At 45.2% G+C, this 18947-nt stretch overlaps 2 protein-coding genes across 7 annotated transcripts; both read left to right on the top strand.

Moving 5' to 3' along the window:
- The first annotated feature begins 3323 nt into the window (after positions 1-3323).
- LOC133902471 (pentatricopeptide repeat-containing protein At4g01400, mitochondrial) lies at positions 3324-5821 on the top strand. Its single transcript, XM_062344071.1, has 2 exons — positions 3324-4597; positions 5144-5821. Coding segments are annotated over exons 1-2 (1206 nt in total). The 5' UTR covers positions 3324-3392; the 3' UTR covers positions 5145-5821.
- A 546-nt stretch (positions 5822-6367) lies between these two features.
- LOC133901398 (uncharacterized) lies at positions 6368-17409 on the top strand. Of its 6 annotated transcripts, none has more exons than XR_009906728.1 (16): positions 6368-6774; positions 7493-7626; positions 7740-7892; positions 7985-8096; positions 8199-8535; positions 8781-8994; positions 9124-9213; positions 9644-9899; positions 10012-10124; positions 10736-10834; positions 10926-10973; positions 11066-11176; positions 11325-11415; positions 11574-11680; positions 15938-16024; positions 17150-17409. XR_009906728.1 is itself a non-coding variant. In XM_062342778.1 (15 exons), exons 1-14 carry the CDS (start codon positions 6522-6524, stop codon positions 11678-11680), a joined length of 2118 nt encoding a protein of 705 aa, XP_062198762.1. In that variant the 5' UTR covers positions 6368-6521; the 3' UTR covers positions 17150-17409. The 6 variants fall into 6 exon arrangements, 4 of the variants coding, with proteins under 4 accessions (XP_062198762.1, XP_062198761.1, XP_062198764.1 ...); XR_009906729.1 differs by having other exon boundaries at positions 17143-17409; XM_062342778.1 differs by lacking the exon at positions 15938-16024.
- The last annotated feature ends 1538 nt before the right edge of the window (positions 17410-18947 follow it).

Here is an 18947-nt window from a genome sequence, read left to right as displayed (position 1 = left end):
GGACAAGCAAGGCGAGCAATACTTCTAGAATCTAGAGCACTAGTATCCACAAACGAAATTCGATCTCGAGCACCCTGAAGTCTACACGACGAGCTCCAATGCTCCATGCAAAGTCGTTCATGCGGTAGCTGTAATCCACCTGCCCATAATGGCTTGATCGATCCTGATGTGAAGCACACGAAAAAAGCTAGATTTGTTTCCTCTTGTCCCTCTCAAAAAGCAAAGATATTTTGCTCCTACAGCTCGCCTGCGCAGCGGCTATTGGAGACAGACAAATGGCAGGAGTGCGATCGAGAGATCCACAGCCAGTCAGCCAGCCACTGGGCGTTGCGGTCGAGAGATCGGGACGCAGTGATCCGGACTTGGAGGAGACAAGGCCGTGGGGTCCCGATCCGAAAGCACCTTGGCACCGTCTGGTTCTGGTCGCCGCTCTCTGTTTCTGGGTCTCCAAGGTATCATGGTGTCTGACGCGGCGCACTAACATCTTCTCCACGACCCACAGTCGTAAGGGTACCTGACTGCCTTTCGCACGGGCTCCAAGTTGCAGCAGATTAAGGCCGACGGGTCGTCGCATCATGCGTGAGAATCTTGTTCTCCGCGAAGTAAACCTACCAGTTGATTTCGAGACGTCGCCGTGCGAATGGCTGTCCGAAAGGAGGGGCGCCTAATGCCTTCACGTGGTTCGGTATGGACCTGTCGTTTTGATTATTTCTGAACTGACCATGACCAGATGCGTGTCATCGTTTTTGCTTGCTGTGGGGCCGTGAGATTGCAGTTCAGAAATCAGAACTCAGAAGGCATCGTCCTGTGCAGCAAGTAGTCTAGCACCAACTTTTGCGAGCTTACATACTGCTTGGTGGAAAGTAGTCGATGGGCCAGGCTCTCGAGTTTCAGCTTCCAGTCTCGCTGACGCCAAGCGTGAGATTGGACTTGTCGTTTTGATTATTTCTGTACTGACCATGACCAGATGCGTGTCATCGTTTTTGCTTGCTGTTGGGGCCGTTAGATTGCAGTTCAGAAATCAGAACTCAGAAGGCATCGTCCTGTGCAGCAAGTAGTCTAGCACCAACTTTTGCGAGCTTACATACTGCTCGGTGGAAAGTAGTCGATGGGCCAGGCTCTCGAGTTTCAGCTTCCAGTCTCGCTGACGCCAAGCGTTTGTTCAACCCTTCCGGCCTGACGATTACGTTTTCCCCTTGCGTTTGCATAGAATTATGTGGATGAGGCTGGACCATTGGCAAAAGTATGCGTGGTGTGCTCCGGCCCGCTCGACCACGAGCACACACGATCATGATAGGTGTTCTTCCACCCGTCACTGCTCCATACGACGGCCCTCTGTTGCCCACGGCCATTGACTTCCTTACTGCCTCGCCACCCTTACCTTGCACCTGTCTCCTCTGCCGAGCTGGCCCGCCGTCTGCCAACCTCTCTCTAAATCTTGCAGCAGATGAATCCTCACCGGAAAGGTGCTGCCACCAACCCATCGCTATGTTACTGTATTCACACGATCGACTAAAAAATCCACAAATTTCATACATGTGAAATTCAGGACTGCGGAAAATATCTCGCAGTAGTCTCGTAGATGAGGGGACGAATCACGCAAGTACCAGCGGTGCTCCGGGACGGCGCTCGAGCGCCACCAGGGCTGCAGATATTTCCCCCGAACTGATGCAACATCTTTCCCTGACCCGCGCTTTAGGCAGCAGAGGCATACGTTCCTGGATGGATCGACTACGACGACTGGTGGCCGGGCTCGCACCGGACGTCAACATCTTGGTCGAAGCTGAGGCCATCGTTCACTTCTCTGCATGGTTGGTTGCCGCGCTGTGCCGTGCGAGCACCGAACAAGGGTGGACATGCAGAGGCCGACGAGAAGCTGTTCTCCGAGTGCAGATCAGCGGAAAAGCGGGCCGCAGAACGAGAGGTGGAGCTGCGTCGGGCAGCCGGCCACCAGCTCGCGATCCGTCCGCATGGGAGAGCGTCATTGACACGTGAGATCTATACGTCAGTATTACTGTACTCTACAGTGCTGTGGAGGATCTGTATCTGTCCGCATAAGTACAAACGTGGAGACAAGGAGATGGATTTATATATTCTACAGGTGCTTACGAGGATGAAAATATCTTCTTCTCTGGTGCTTCCCGTTGACAAGTGGCCGTAGATATTCGACGAAGAAATATCTTCCCAGGTGGACAGTGCACTAGCTATCCGGCACAGGACTGACCTACCTCCTGCTGGCTTCTGGATTAAACGTGGCTAACTAACATGATTACCGTATCAGTGGACATCATCTCTTGCAACATCGCTGTATATTTAAAAATCGGCTTTTACATTTGCCACGAGAGAATTCAGAATCAGATGGTCTAACAGAGTAGTTTGGAAGAAACCGATATGCGATGTGATCTTGGGATCCTTTTATTTTCTCTGCCAATCATTTACCAGTCTGATCAAAGAAACATATATATCTAGTGCACAAGCAATATAGTTTGTTCCACACATATAGTTTCGCGATTGTGTTCTAAAAAAAGATATATAGTTTCGCGATGGACGCGTGCATAACTATGGAAAATTAGGTTTGCAAGTTGAAAGACAACCCAAAAAGACAAGTTGAAAGATACTGAGTGGGTTGGGTGTCTGTCCTTCTCTAGAGTAACTTTAGATTTTTTTTTAGTTTCTTCTGTTTTTTTTTCCTTAGAACAAGTTGTTCTAATTTATTTCTCCTACGTTTTTTTTTGTTGGATTTTATTTACCATTGATGGGTTTAATCGAACCAACTCACTCGAAGAGCGTCAGCGACACCAATGTGGAAGATATTCCTTATCGAGATGGTTATAAATAAACCCCTGCTTTTCTTTCATCGAACGACATTGCTTCAAGTCATATCCATATATGAACATTAGAAATCTACTTCCTACATCCGTTATCATGGGCAATGATGTTGTCGTTGCAAGATCTCAGGTCTTTGGCAAGGAAGATCATGAAGTTTGCCAGTTCATCGCCTCAAGGATTCGATGGTAACAAGTTGTTCAACTCGGATCTTCAATGTAAAAGATATGTACTCATATACTTGCTTACATTACTATTACTATAAATCAGAGGGAAATTTCTTAAAAAAATGCGAGTACTCTAGAAAGGAAATTTGCATATACCGATCCTGGCCTGAGGATATGAAAGCCCATCTTCGTAAAACCGTTGCATCAAACGTCACAGCGGCAAGGGGCCCAAAACCAAAGAGGCCCGCTAAGGGTCCACTATCGGATCCAATTTCAGCTTGGCCCATCCGGCTGTCAACGAAAACGAAGTTTAACGAACTACTACCGTACCACGTATTTCCGAGCGCCGCACCTCTCCCGTTCCATTTCCCTTGTAGCCCACTCGGCGCCGCCACGCTGATGCTCCCGTCGCCGCCGTCGATCTCGCCGGCGCGGCTGCACAAGCTGGTGACCTCGCAGCCGGACCCGCTCCTCGCCCTAGAGCTCGTCAACGTCACGTCCCCGACCACCACGCCGCATCCGGCCACCCTCCACTCGCTCCTCCTCCGCCTCGTCCGCCGCCGCGACCACCTCCCTCACGCTCTCGCCCTCCTCCGCCGCCTCCCGTCCCCGCCGTCCCCGCGCATTCTCCTGCCTCTCCTCCTCGCGGTCCTCCGCCTACGCCGGCCGCCCGACCTCTTCCTCTCCACCTTCAACTCTCTCTTCGTCTCCGGCCCCAGCCCCCTGCCGCTCCAACCCCAGCTCCTCGTCCGCCTCCTCGCCACCCTCTCCTCCACCGCTTCCCACTTCCCGTCCGCTCTCCACCTCCTTCGCCTCGTATCCTCCCGCCTCCCCCTCCCCGCGCCGCTCGTACTCGCCTCCCACAACCTCCTCATCGATGCCGCCGCCCGCTCCGGCCACCTTGCCGTGTCACTCTCCCTCTTCCATCGCCTCCGTTCTCTCCACGTATCCCCTGACGCCGACACCTACCGCATCCTTACCCAGTCACTCTGCCGCAAGGCCCAGGTCCGCACTGCGGCAACACTGCTCGACGAAATGCTGCATAGGGGCATCCCTGCTGACCCGCTGGCGTACACCACCGTGCTGAACGCCCTCTGCCGGAAGAAGCAGCTCCGAGAGGCCTACCGCCTGCTCTGCCTCATGCAAGGCCGGGGGGTCCCCCCTGACATTGTACATTACAACACGGTCATTGTCGGGATGTGCCGCGAGGGGCGGCCACTGGATGCCTGCAAGATTGTCGGGGATATGGCGGAGAGCAGATGCACTCCAAATGCGACAACATATGCAACATTGGTTAATGGGCTGTGTGTAAGCGGATTATATGACAAGGCACAGGCTTACCTGGGGGAGATGGTTGGTAAAGGGTTTGTGCCACATTTCTCGGTGTTTCATTCAGTGATCAAGGGGAGCTGTGCAGTTGGGAGAGTAGAGGAGGCTGCACAAATCATGACTCGGATGCTTGGCCTTGGGTTGGTTCCACATGTTGGGAGCTGGAGTTCAGTGATCAGTAGCATTTGCAATGATGAGGATTACATTGAGATGGTCTTCATGCAAATGGTGACAAGAAGGCATCATGGTTCGAACACCATCTCGACGAGTACCTGGTAATGATTGTCATGTCACAGTGATGCAACAAGCAAAAGCTTGGAGCTTTATTTTTCTTGTGATATAATAAACAAACAGTTTTGCAACAAAATTTGCAAGAAAACAACAGGAGATAGGGCAAACACTGGAGCGCATGACCATTTTTCCTGCTAAAATGCCTCAAGTGGAGGTGTAAGAGCATTGTCTGGTTTGTCTTGCTGGTTTGGGGATACTTATTTAGCATCAAATAAGGCATGCAATCTCCTAGTAAACCATAATATGAATCATAATATCACAGACAAAGCCTAGTTATACACTTATACTTTGTAGAGGCCTACATTTCAAAAAAGGTCTCTCAAACTTGTTCTGTTAGGCACTGTCAGTTGTGTGGTGATTCAAAGCTTTTGGTTGGATCAGTTCAAACAGTTGTTTGCAAAGATGATGTTTTTGGCCCAGACTCATCATTTACTTTTTCCTTGTACCACAATAGTTGGGCTCTTTAGCAGCAATAGCAGGAGCACCCATATGTTGCCTAATATATCTGTATCCCATCTTCTTACACCCAGATAAAGCTTTAAGCTTTTGGCGCATCTGGGTTCAAGACATCTAAATGTGTCAGATATTAGTCCTTGGTGACTTCATGGCAACTAGACAGTTTTGGCATCAGTAATTCAGAACTGAGAGAAGGTTCAGCCATGCAGGGAGATCCCGCAGCGACAGTGATTAAGTGATATATCCCATTGACGCAGTAAGACGTCTTATGGGCAGAGCTCCAACTGCTGCTGATTAGCAGAAGAAAAATCATCTTATCATCAGAATGAACCTAGTACACGGTTCCTTTGAGAAGTAAAACCCCCATTTATCAGCTGCCATGCAGTTTCAGGCGTTGAGGGAACCGGGGGGGGGGGGGGGGTCCTGCTGAGCCAGGAGGAAGCTGTGGCAAGTTGCTTCTGCAATGACTGCAGAGTGCTTATGCTGAAGCATAGTATGGATGCTTGTTTTTCTTTCTTTCTTTTGACTGGAGGCATTATTATGGTCGCCCAAAGAGTAGATAAGACACAATGGATCTGGATAATTCCATGTTAGCAGAGAGAACGTTGGTAGTTTGTGGAGCGCGGAATGCATACATGTATGTAACTTATGACATGTCTCAACCAAGGATAACTTTTTTTTTACTAAGATCTCAATCAAGGATAACCGGTAACTTATCTCGTCCTCGAGCTTCATGTCAATCTCCGAAATAATTGCACTATCCGTAAGCGAAACTACTGGAGTCAATCTTCTGTTAATGAGTGCTACAGCATCGAAACATTGCTACAGCACCAATGAGCGCTGAATGCTCGTAGTTGTAGCTCTGCGGATTATGACTTGTGCAAAGTTGTGACATAGCAAATCCTTTTCCGTTGGCCCTGTTTTCTTTTTTGAAGAATAAAAAATCTTATTAACTCTTATCGTTACATTAAAAAGTTACAACCGTACGAGAGTTTCTCCGATCATACAATAAACTCCAAATACGCTTAGTCTAAAACCCTCTGTTTGGACTGGAATTCTCCCTGAATCATACGAAGAATTAAGCCGTTCTCTGCAAATTTCATGTGAAATTTTCGCGCGACGACGACCCGCTGTTCTGTTGCGCCTTTCCCCTGCGCTCTGCTGCGGAGAGCCCCACTGCTGCTCACTGGTCCGCCACTGCACGCTCGCTGACATGCGGGCCCGGACCCCACGTGTCAGTGGGCGTGCAGTACGTCAGAGGAACCGCGTCCTGCCCACTGGGCACTGGCCACCGCGCGAGAGCACTTGTCGCCACAGAAATCGCACGCGACTCCGAGCAGCCGCCCTCCGCCACAACTTGACCATGGGCGCGCCCTAGCCCCGCCCTTCTTATCCCCGCCCGGCCCCACCTATGGCTACTGCTGCTGCTGACGCCGCCGCGCTGCTCCTCCCATGGCTCTCCTCGCGCTACGCCTCGGGCCTCTCATCCCAGCCCCGCGCCGCCGCTGGAGCCGGAGCCGTTGCCGGATCGTCGCCTCCAATGCCGCCGCCCCCGTGACGTGCGCGCGGAGCGGGGGCGCGGCCGCGGTGGTGTGGTTCAAGCACGATCTTCGCGTCGACGACCACCCGGGCCTCGCCGCCGCCGCCGCGGAGCCGCGGCGCCCCGTCGTGCCGCTCTACGTCTTCGATCGCCGCATCCTCGCTGGTAAGTTGCTGACTGTAAGGTGCTTGCTGCGTCTTCGACTTACGCACGCGGCCGAGTAGAGGAACGAGGATAATGCGCTTGGTGTGTTCGATGGAATGCCTTAGTGTTCGTGCGGTGGTTTGATCTCGGACGATTGTTCGTTGGTGCTTAGTCTTCGACTTACCCTCTCGATCGTTGTGCTTTTGCCTCATTGGAGCATGGTTTGTGGCGTTGATGCTTCATGTGGTTGTCGCGTTGAAATGCAGAGCAAACTGAAGTTGAACACAGGGCACGGTGTCTGTTATTACCTTGGATATTGAGTCTGGGTTGTTTGTTAACACTGATAGCTGCCGCTAATTGTGAAGTTTACCAGCATAAAACATCGCCTGCTTTGCATCAAAGGCTAATAAATGTTGAAACCTGTTCTGCCTTGTGCTGCATTGTATGTGCCTGCTCATGGGATAGTGTATCCCCGCCAAAATCCGTATGCACGCAAGTAACTGTGCTCAACTTGTATAGGACCCCTGATGCTCATCCTTTGTTGCTTGTCAGACCAGTATGGACCGTTGGAAGAATGAATATGGGGTTGTTACTAATTTACTGTTACCAAGTCACATAATGTCAAGTTAATACAGCAATCCTGCTTCTGCAATACTAGAATTATGTACTGTTTATAGGAAATAAGTGAATCACATTGACAGTTGGCATTCATATTAGTTTTTTTTTTCATCCCTTGCAGGCTATTCAGACAAAAAGCTGGAACTTCTGCTTTTTGCTTTGAAAGATCTTAAGATGGCTTTGAAATCTCAAGAGTCTGATCTGCTCATAGGCTTGGGAAATGCTGAAGATATTGTTCTGAAGCTTGTGAATGAGGTCGCTATGCAAGGTTTATGTTGGGAATTGTGCTTAAGAATTTACGTACACGTTCACCTCTTGCCATCTAACACATCCAGATCTCCTGGTTGCATGCATTGGTGGAGCAACAGGTACAAGCAGGTCTTATTTTTACAGAAGTGGAGGTTGAATACAGAGTGCACAGTGTTTTGGCCAATGTTGAATCATCTTTGTCCAATGGATCATTCTCATGGGGAAACCCTCCCAAGATAGTGTCTTGGAGTACTCCGTTGTATGACTATAAGGTAGTTTGGTGGTCTCAAGTGCTTTCAACCTCTCATATTATCCTTTAATTACTTAAAATATGTACAGCATGCTGAAGTAATCATTATACCAGAGTTTGACAGAAGTACCGACGTCACACAACCAATTTTTGAAGGCAAAATTACCAATGAGCGCACCTCTTTCTGCCCCAACTTTGCCTGCTCTAAATGTGGATTTAGATGCAGGTGCATTTCAATTCTGTTCTTTCCAGAGAATATGTTAATGTTATCCATATCTTTGAACATTTTGGTGTGTTCATTTAGCTACTAAAACAATTTCCTGTTTAGGTTCTCTACCCACATTGGAAGAACTAAAAGGGTTCCTGAAAGACAGTAGAATGCAAGAGGATAGTTGGATTCCTCTCAAGAGCATGTCTGCAAAATCTATTCTAAAAAAGACTTTCGATCAAAGAAAGATCAAAAGTAGTTCTACATCAACGATCAGCAATGGAGGAAGCATTGAGGATACCACCATGGATTCTGGTACATCAGGGAGGAGGATTATGAATTCAATGTTTGCATCAGAAAGCTCACTTGAAGTTAGAGGTGGAACTGAAATTACTTTGGATGCTTTAGCTGCTTACCTAAAATACCTGGAAGGCACAGGAAAAGCTAGTTGGCAAGAGTATGTGTTACCCACTTATGTTGTCCTTCAATTTTATTCTTGTTGGGGTCTTATTCAGTCAAATCCAAAACTACAAAGAGTACATAACTCACATCATTGGTGTGCTTCTATTGACAACGCTGCAGTGCTGCCTAGCACCTTATGGAATAGACCATCTCTTTCTGTCTTTCTGTATGTTATTCTTTGATGTTATACAAATCCTTAGTGAGTTTTAATAGCAGATCTGATTTAACTTCTGTATCCAGGTTGCATGATAAAGTGCGCTTAGCTGAAACCAGGGATGGTGCCTCGTTCTACAGCTTGTTTGGTACTGCAATTCAGCTTGGAGTCATATCCAGGAGGAGAGTTTACCATGAAGCTATTCAATACGAGAAAGATCGAAACGCCGGTTTTTTATCACCATTTGGGTACTCAACACCTACAGTTACAGCTGCAGTAGATGCTATCTATTCCATGGAGGTACTTCTATTTTATTTCTTTCCTTTTGTTTTCAATGCCATACCTTTTCCTCCACTTTTGAGCTGACTTGTTAGGAAAACCAGACATGATTTTATTTTGCCTCTAACAATCTATTTGTTTACATTGAAGTGGTACTGGCTTTTGTCATTGAAATCCCAAGTATGCATTGAGGAAAATTATCCTATAAGAATCTGGAGATGGAAGGGTTATCATGTACAGGTGTGGTTTATCCTCAAGTACAGTGTTTTATTGTAGTGCATAAGATGATGTATTCTGTTTCCAACATGTCAGAACCCATTACGAAATTCTAATTAGAGGATATATCCGCTCTAAACAAACATGGGATATATTGTCCTATTTATGTAGGTGGGAAATTTCAATTGAGAATAGTTTATAAAATAGGATAGCGAGATCTAGAAATTTATATATATGACTCAGATGATCTGAGTCAGATCAACCACTAGAAGCCACTAATATTTTATGAAAGACCCTCTGAATTACACTTTGCACAATGTTCCGTGCTTATGCAACTAATATGGGATACTATTTTCTACTCAATTTTATGTGCTTATGCAACTAGATTTATCCACACACACAATTTTATTTATATCAGCTACCGCAAATTCCTCATTTCAAGAATTCTCCGCAGTATACCTTTTTTGGCCATGAAGGTCCTGCTGTCCTTCTTGTGCATGGCTTTGGAGCTTTCCTGGAGCACTTTCGTGACAATATAGGCAATATTGCTGATGCGGGCCACCGAGTTTGGGCAATCACCCTTGTTGGCTTTGGAAAATCAGAGAAACCAAATGTCAACTATTCAGAACTTTTCTGGTCAGAATTACTGAGGGACTTCATTAGTGATGTCGTGAGGGAGCCTGTTCATCTTGTTGGCAACTCTATTGGAGGTACACTTAACATAGTAACTAACATTGATACGATGATGATGGGTCATAAATCCTTTATATAGATTAATTTTTATGAAATCATTCTCTTCGTCACTTGCTCTAATATTCTCAGGTTATATTGGTGCTATTACTGCTGGCTTATGGCCTTCTGTTGCAAAGTCTCTGGTTCTTTTAAACTCAGCTGGTTCAATTGTTCCAAATTACCCGTTCATCCCATTAAGTGAAGTAAGGCAACCGTAATTCAGTAGAATTATTTATAATTATGTTTGGTGATTTATATCTTTTCTGCTGTATGATATTTGATGGCCACAGATAAAATGCTGCTGCATGAGTAAATTGGCCTTGGGTACCATGTTTTTATTAGAGAAAACAAGAAGTGGTATTTCATTATATTGATTTGCTGAAATAATGAATGTATATATGCGGTTATCTCATATATTATCATGTTTCCCTTGACTAAAAATAAGATTGAGAAACCATGCACTACAAAGTGAAGTTGGTAATACTGTTTGGTCCGTATTGATGTGCCTTTATGTAGTATATCAACCTTAGATAGCTGTTAAAAGCTTTATTTAAAAATTAGTCAAAACTTAGGCAATGTGTTGTGTTAGTTGCTAATTTGCAGAAATTCGAATTTAAAATCATTTGTAAGTCTTAAGTGAAGTATAGGCGTTAGGCGAGGCTAATATTTAATTGTTAGATACATATATTTGGTGCCTGTATTCTTTTAAATGATCGGTAGTAAAAAACACAAAATATTTGACATTGAGATTTAGTCTCTGAAGTATATTATTGGTGCAAATTAACTTAATTATAGTAAATTCAAATACGTGCAGGAAAGACGAACATCATGGCTTTCCAGGTTGTCCGCACAGCTTCTTTTGCTCTTCTTGAGGACAAGGGTAGAAGGCGTTCTTAAGGAATACTATCCTACAGTATGCATATTTTGAAGTTACTTCTGTATTTTTTTTCAAATATTTTTTAGCACCTTCTGTTACTAAGCAATACCCATCTTTTTATTGTTAGAGAACTGAACGGGTAGACAAGTCACTTGTGGACCAGATTATAAGAGCTGTATCCTCACATTGCACCGTATATTTGGCATGCACTTACCTTTCAGTTTGCAGCATGGTCTGCAAAAAAAATTGACCTTGACAAAAAATCAGTCATATGATCCTGGGGCAGCAACAGTTATTGAGAGCATATTCAACTTCAATCTTTCGATTCCTCTTAATTTTTTATTTGATTCTTTTGGAGGAAGAATCTTAGTTATCCAGGTATGTGCCTAATATCATCCACAATAAAGATAAGCTCCTCATTCTCATAAAAAATCATCCGCTAATGACATATCTATCACTCTATTACCTAATTGACTGTTGAAATGTGGGATGCTAATTTATTTTATTTGCTTCTTTTCGAAACAAGGGGATGAAAGACCCCCTTACAAAATCCGAAGCGTTTGTTACCATGTTCCGAGAGCATTGCAGCAAGGTCCATATTCGAGAGTTAGATGCAGGTAACTCCCTCCCTCTCTGCCCCTGCACGCCCATTGTTCTTGTTTGCCTGCTGCGATGCTTTATCCCTTTCAATAGATCTTAATCCTTTTTACCTTTTGCCCTTCATGGAGTTTTGTGGTTTGTGGTTGGCTTTCTCTTCTCATGGTGAATATATCAGGTCATGCTCCACACGATGAAGTTCCAGATGAAGTAAATTCCCTACTGTGTGAATGGATGAAAGAGCTTGAAGTTAAGCCGACCTTGGAGAAGTCCAAGGCAATTTAGGTAACATATAGAATTTAGGGCACCCATTGACTGATTGTATAACATGATCTTCAGATGCATTATGGTAACACCTTGATACAAGTGTACACACCAACAATTCTCTTCATAAATTTACTTCACAAATATGGCTTTAATCGTATATGACGAAAGCGATCTGAGTTGTTATCCTAGTAAAAACTATTTGTTGGGGGAGTGACACATCCCCACCTACTTTGGCCGAAAACGAACATAGACAAGCGCAGACAGGACCCCAACGAAGATGATGCGAAGTTGAAAGGTGGACCCTCGACTAGGGACGAAAAGCCCCATGAAGAGGAGTCACGCGAAGATGATGCGAAGGTCCTCTGCGCATGGTTCCGACGACAAAGGACCTAAACATAGTACCGCTTCACGGTGGGGTCAAGAATATTGACGTGTAAATAAGAATAAATTATTTATGTCCCGAGATCAATATAAAAGGACCTTTGTATCTAGCGAATATGCTCTTGCAAGGGGCAGAACAGTAAGGATCCTCGGGGTGGTCGGGTATCAGCTATTAATATATCAATTCTCACTCAATTTGATTCTCATCTAACTTCGGAAGGTCCACCTCCGTGTGTGATCCTCGAGATCCCACCACAACAGTTGTTGCTATCCGTGGGAACCGAACTAGTGGCTCATAGGAATGTCAGTAAATCGAAAAGCTCCTAGCACGAAGTCCTTAGGGGCTGAATGTGAAGAACCTGTGAAGGCTGGATAGTCAGACCCACCTTCGCCTGTAACACCACAAGGTCACAAATCTCTGATGCAGGCTTTTGGCATCGGCGCTGGCTTCGGATGATGCATCGGGTGGAGGTCAGGGTGGACCGAGCTAGGAGAATGCACCAGAGGTTGGCGAGGAAGTAGTGTAGGATGAGAGAGAGGCGGCGGAAGCGCGACGTCGTCGTGATGAGGAAGATAGGGTGGCGAAGGAGGCAGGTAAGAGTAGAGCGTGGGAATGCTTTGGCCCTAGAAGCGGAGAAGAGGGTGGCGGAGATCAACAGAACGGTTGAAGGAAGAAAAGGAGACGGTGGAAGCGCGTTGGACACATGTGCATGCAGTGATGTCTAAAGAAGATGAATACAAGCAGTGGGCGGAGGATGTGTTAAAGCAAGTGGAGCTCAAGCGCGGACTACTCGTGTTCCGGTAGCTTGGAGCTTTGAACCTAGGCACTTCAAGGGGATCTCAGGGCAGATCTCTGTCTTGGGAAGAAGATAGCCAGGAGCGGCATCGGAGCTTGGTCTTAGGCTTCCTCATACCCCAACCAAAGACACCACTGTCTCAGAGCCATCGACCCTAGCTCCCCTTTGTCGCAGGGGCTGCAGACGACTCCTTGGCCTTCGAGATTCAAGATGCCAAGATTGCACTACTACACTAGAGAAACTGATCCAAATGAGTTCACCATGAGCTTCGAGGCGACAGTTAAGTCCGCAGGCAGAGATGATATCACCATGGCCAAGAGCTCTGTGTAGCCATTGATGACATCACGTGATCTTGGTATACTACCTTACCCGTGGGACGAATCTTCTCCTGAGAATAGCTTTACGAAGCTATGTTTTCCAACCTCCAGGGAAACTACACACAACCTATCACTTCCGAAGACTTGTGTGTTGTGAGGCAAGGTTTGGATGAAAGCCTAAGAGATTATGTCCATCGGTTTATACACATCAAGTGTCAAGCTCGCGGCATCAACGAAGCTACCATCATCGACGCTGCAATGATGGGTCTTCGGAGTGGCCCTCTAGAGAACTTCTAAACCTAAAGCCAGTTGAGGACATGGATGATCTCTTGGGTAAAATGGAACAATATGCTAGGGCGGAGGATGATAAGCGCCGCAAGAAGGAAGGGGCTCAATCGAAGCTAAAAAACCCAGAAGTGGCATCTCAGAGAAGAGAAGAGAGAGTTGAGAACCAAGGAGTGAAGGATCCTCATAACAAAGATCACTGTCATAAGGGGACGAGACAAATACAATGATAAACTTGGCAGAAAGGGCATACCGAAGATCCATAACATCAAAGGAGAGCGTGGACATCATATAAGCCGCGAAGGGGGACGTGAAGGAGGTTGCCTGAGCAGGGGTCGAGAAGGCGGTCGTAGAGGGCGAGGGCCACATAGAGACCCGGATACCATGTACTGTGAGATACATGGAGAACGAGCCGGCCATACTGCAAAAACATGTCCACATATTATTGCCTATAAAGAAAATCTACACCAATATTTTGAACAAGATCGCTATGAGACCCCGAACCCGGAATTTCCTATGCCTCATGTATCAGTCCCAGGATCAAGTAGCTGATACGCATAGTATAACATTCATAGTATCACAGTCAAACTTTATACATATGTATTAAGATTAAGAGTACAAAAGGCTACAACCCATAGGGTATATTACAAACCTGACCTAACGGTCAACAAAAGCACGACAGAAAACACGACCCAGCCACAAGCAGCTAGGGTGCGAACGCGACTTTTAAGACTACTCTTCATCCTCACCTTCATCTCCGGTGAAGTTGGTATCGACTTCCTCATCTGAATGACAGCGAGAGTGAGAACGGAAGGTACTCAGCAAGCCCTATACTACTTTAAGTGTTTGATAGATGTATAAAGGGGTAATTCAATGATAAAGCTTTACAGTTTAGTTTTAGCATAAAACAGTTTATGCAAGAGTTCAGTTATGTTCTCTACTGTTAACTTCAAAACAGTTTATTATAGAAAATAAGGTAACATGTTATATCTGAGGGTTTTTCAGTCTTAGGAGGGGCCACACCCTGCTCCGCAATCTCTAGTATTACATCCAGTGTACCTCTAGTGCCACACAGCTCTAGACGGATTGAGCTAGCAACCTTATCATACAGACATCTAGTCAACACACTCACTCATCAAGACACATACACCCAGAGTCTAGTCAAAAAGGTTATATCTTCGCATGTCTATGACCGTGAACACGACTACTCAAATAGGTTTACACACTGCAGAGATTGTACACTGTACCCACACGATATGCTCAGCCTTTAGTCGTTGTAAGCGGATGAGCGAATCATACCGAGACACTTCAATCACCTTTTCTGCCGGGCTTTTTTACGAGATTTACCCCCAAGTACTAGAGGTTTTGTACTGAATGCCAGGTTATATTTTTAAGCACTTGCCGATCTCTACACATTCATACAAAGGGCTAGATAGTCACTTGACTACTCGTTGCTCTCAGCCTCCTAGTATGATGTCCAATCCAGTTCGATGATAGAAAAGTCAAGTCTGATGATAGCTGGCCCCACCACCTCACTTCTCTCTCCCAGCTGCAGTAGCCCTTTTCCCGTCCCACCCGTGCTCCCCCTCACTCCCTCATTCTCACTCTCTCTCTCCCACCAAAAACAACAAGAGCAAAGCTGCTCTCCTTCTCCCTCTCTCAAGCTCTCTCCTCCTCCACCCAAATCCCTCCCTTAAGAAGGCAAATCAAGGTATGCATGTGTTGCCATGGTGTTCCCCACCTCTCTAGTTTCCCATCCATCTAAGAATTTCATGCATGCATGAAGGATTGAAGGATTGGCAAACTATTTTTGTCACCTCTCTCTTTTTTGAAAATTCCAGCACAGTCTCTCTCAATCGACTATCACAAACCTTGACAATGACCTTGGGTAAGTTTCCTAGGTTCCCATGGTGAGAATGCCCAGATGGATTTGGTAGAATTTGAGTTTTTGCAGCTGCGTTCTTGAAGTGCCGAAATGACCTAAGTTATTCGCAAAACTTTGTATTCTGAAAGGTATCGGAAGTTCCGATTTTCATATCGAAAGTTTCAGTTTTAACTCGAGTTAACCCAACCCAAAAGCCTCGTCTGAGCCGGAGTTTTTGACCTAATCGATGTTCCAACCTTGGGACCGAAACTTTCGATTGAATAGAATTGCAACCCGAAAGCCCATTTTTTGAGAGTGCTGGATGTTCCGGCCAATACCGTAAGTTCCGACCTTAGTACCGGAACTTCTGATTAAAATTTTTTCTAGCCGAGTGTCCATAATTTCAAAGGTTCGGAAGTTCCGACTTCCAAGTAGGAAGTTTTGATTCCAGTCGGAAGTTCCGACATTAAGTCGAAAGTTCCGATGTTACCCAGATTGCAAAACATCTTTGTTCGTTCGTGTGTCATTGTATTCTTAACTTGTTGTTTTGCATCCTCATTCATTGTGCATCTTGTAGCGTACGTCTTAATACCTTATTCATACTCATCGCATTGCACGCGTTCTTCTTTAGTGAACGAAGGACCGGAGGGTGACGCGGGCGTGATCAAGGGCGATCCGGATGTTGTTTCCCTTGCTTGTGATCAAGCTGAGCACCAAGGTAAGTGTCTAAGCATTTTCATCCCATTACTTTGGATCATATATTGTGTCAATAGATAAGTTATGCTTTATGTATGTTTGCATGTCAATAAGTCTTATGTCGGGTTTTGGGTTAGATCCTATTTATTGCATTACCCTCTCTTGACATTGTTTATCGCTTGATACTTCGTAACCTGGGTTGTTCATATCACATAATGATCTAACTTAAAATGAAAGCGTTATGCTTAGTATGGCTTAGGTCCTTGGTAGAAGTCGAGCGATGGTTCGATCATTGTTCGTGAGCTTAGTGCTTACCTTATATCACAAATATAATGATGATGGAGGATGGTGTAAGTTAGTGAGGATGAGCCGAGATTCGAGCGAGCAATAGGGATGGCTCGAGAAGGGAGACTCGGATTCTATAGGTCCGCTTGAATCGATTAAGCACCGTTCGTCGGTGCCGTTGACTTTAGCATTTTTCTGTGCTCACCACATACTCGAATATGGGACGGGTAAGCCAAGTACCGTAAGTCATCGCGCCCATTTGACTCATGCGCCCGGGGTGTGAGTAAGGGCTTGTAGAGGCATCTGAGATCCATCAGTAAGACGTCGTACGCATGGGGTCTAGGTGGCCTCCACATGCGTTGGGCATGGGACCAAATGTTTGAGGTGGGTACATGAATTATCACTCGCAACTGACGGGTTGTGTGGGTGATGATCTCATATCGTGTGGGTTCAGGAGTACTCCCCTGCAGTGTGTAAAATTAATTCGAATTGTCGCGCTCTCGGTTATGAGCAAGCTTTTGTCCATCTGCATCGGACGCAGAGTTATGAATGTGGAATGTTTGGTATGGAGGATATGTTGGGTATGGTTGGTGATGATCCTTGGTTACATGAGATGAATCCTTTTATATTTATATGCAGGTTGGTGTTTACATGATAGATTTGATATGTGTTTTGGTTAAGTATAGGTGCTCACACATAGATGTTAGGTTGCTTATGCATATGAATATTTACTTAACCTTATGATTTTTTTCTTGCTAATAACTCAATGCATAACCCTTGGAGTCGGTCTATTTATACGTGTCCTATATGGTTTAAGTCTTGCGAATACCTTTGTACTCACGCCGCTCTTTCAAGTTTGCAGGCGAGGAAAGGTTAGCTTCTGGCTACTTTATGTTTGCCGGTGCCGGTGGCGGGCAAGAGTAGTGTCGTCTACTCGTGTAACTAGGTTTGGGTGGAGCCTAAGGGTATATGGTTCCACCGGTCTTTTTATTGTTGTTAAGTTTTAATTCTTTCGCTGTGTAGTTTATTCCTTTTGTTGTAAAATGTGTAAATGGTTGAATGCTTAAGAACTTGTAATATGATGTTAATTACCCGCTCTTTCTTAAGCTTTGTTGTAATGTATACATTGGAAATGCATGTGTTCCGATCTTGGGCACAAAATACGTGTTGGGACTACCGGGGTGATATTTTGATTAATCGTTGTAGTCGTGATTACACAAATGATCGGCTTAATGATTAATTAGAATATTATCTTGATGATTCCTCACAACACTGCTATTCGAATAGGTTTAAACTCTACAGAGGTTGTACACTGTACCAACACGATATATTTAGCCTCCAATCGTTGCAAGCGGAGGAGCGAATCATACCGAAACACTTCAATCACTTTTCCTGCCGGGCTTTTCTACGAGATTTACCCCCAAGTACTAAAGGTCTTGTAATGAATGTCATGTTCCATTTTAAGCACTTGTCGGTCTATGCATATTCAAACAGAGAGCTAGATAGTCACTTGACTGCTCGTTGCTCTCAGCCTCCTAATATAATGTCCAACTCAGTCTGGTGATAGAAAAGTCAAGTCCTTCCCACACAGGACACATGATTGCACTGAGATAGTTTAAGCATGGCGGCGAAATGATTCGGTTCTTAAGCGGCCAGGACATGTATCTTCTAGCAATAAATACCACAAAGGTAACTCAAGCCTTCAAGAGCATCCTCGACTAGAGTACTACTCTACCTGCTCCCGCCAAAATAGTTTTCACCTATTTTACACAGCACCCTCCATTTCTCATACGATATCAAGGATTTCACAACCGTAATAGAATTCACAACCATCAAGGATTCATGGCACATGAGTTAATTTTGATAAACGGTGAACATCATTCCGAAGAGATGCATTTCAAGGCGACGTCTCCTGGGAGACGTATTTAATTCTAAGCATGCTAGGTAACAAGGCGTCGTCCAACGTTAATATAGATAACGAAAGATAATCCTAGGGTAATATATACTCTAGATGATGATATTCAAGGCATGGCATGTGTTTAATATCATTTAACTATTGTAAGTAGTTTGGAAAAGCGCAATACATAGCACATGATAATAAATCCAGTTTTAGTTTGATCATGTGAATTATTTGAAAACATAGGTTCAATATGATCAAGGAGATATGACTTGTCTTCTCCAATATTCTCTTCTAAACCTTGATCGAAATCTGGATCTTCCTCACTCTTGACGCTTCCCACGCAACACTCACAAAATTCTGCTGGTTCTGCAAACGCGACTACGATCAATAATGAATTATATTAGAGAAGAATAAATAACACCAAATAGAAAGCCAAAAAAGTCCTAGTGGATACCACAATGAGATAGATAGGTAGATCTTGAATTTAGATGAAAGAATCGTCAAAATCAGAGCCAGAACGGAGAAGTTATGACTCTTGAAATATTTAACATAAAATCAAATTAAGAAAATATGAAATGGCACTATTCATGGATGGGACCACAGGTGAGACCCACTGAACAGTAACCTAAGCCCACCGAACAGTAACTCGGTAGGGCCCGCTGCATAGTGTTAGGTTGGGCTAAATGGGCTCGGATTGGGCCAGGCCACATAGTGGTCAGCCCGCTCGGGTCAGGCAGATTGTGTTCATTGGCTAAGGGAG

Source organism: Phragmites australis, chromosome 20, assembly GCF_958298935.1.
Source record: "Phragmites australis chromosome 20, lpPhrAust1.1, whole genome shotgun sequence".
Classification (NCBI taxonomy): domain Eukaryota; kingdom Viridiplantae; phylum Streptophyta; class Magnoliopsida; order Poales; family Poaceae; genus Phragmites; species Phragmites australis.
This window is presented reverse-complemented; position numbering and strand designations above follow the sequence as displayed.

Coding starts and splice junctions, on each gene's coding strand:
- LOC133902471 (XM_062344071.1), top strand. CDS start 3,393: ATGCTCCCGTCGCCGCCGTCGATCTCGCCGGCGCGGCTGCACAAGCTG.
- LOC133901398 (XM_062342778.1), top strand. CDS start 6,522: ATGGCTCTCCTCGCGCTACGCCTCGGGCCTCTCATCCCAGCCCCGCGC. Junction 6,775..7,492: donor CGATCGCCGCATCCTCGCTG/GTAAGTTGCTGA, acceptor CATCCCTTGCAG/GCTATTCAGACAAAAAGCTG. Junction 10,974..11,065: donor TGGACCAGATTATAAGAGCT/GTATCCTCACAT, acceptor ACAAAAAATCAG/TCATATGATCCTGGGGCAGC.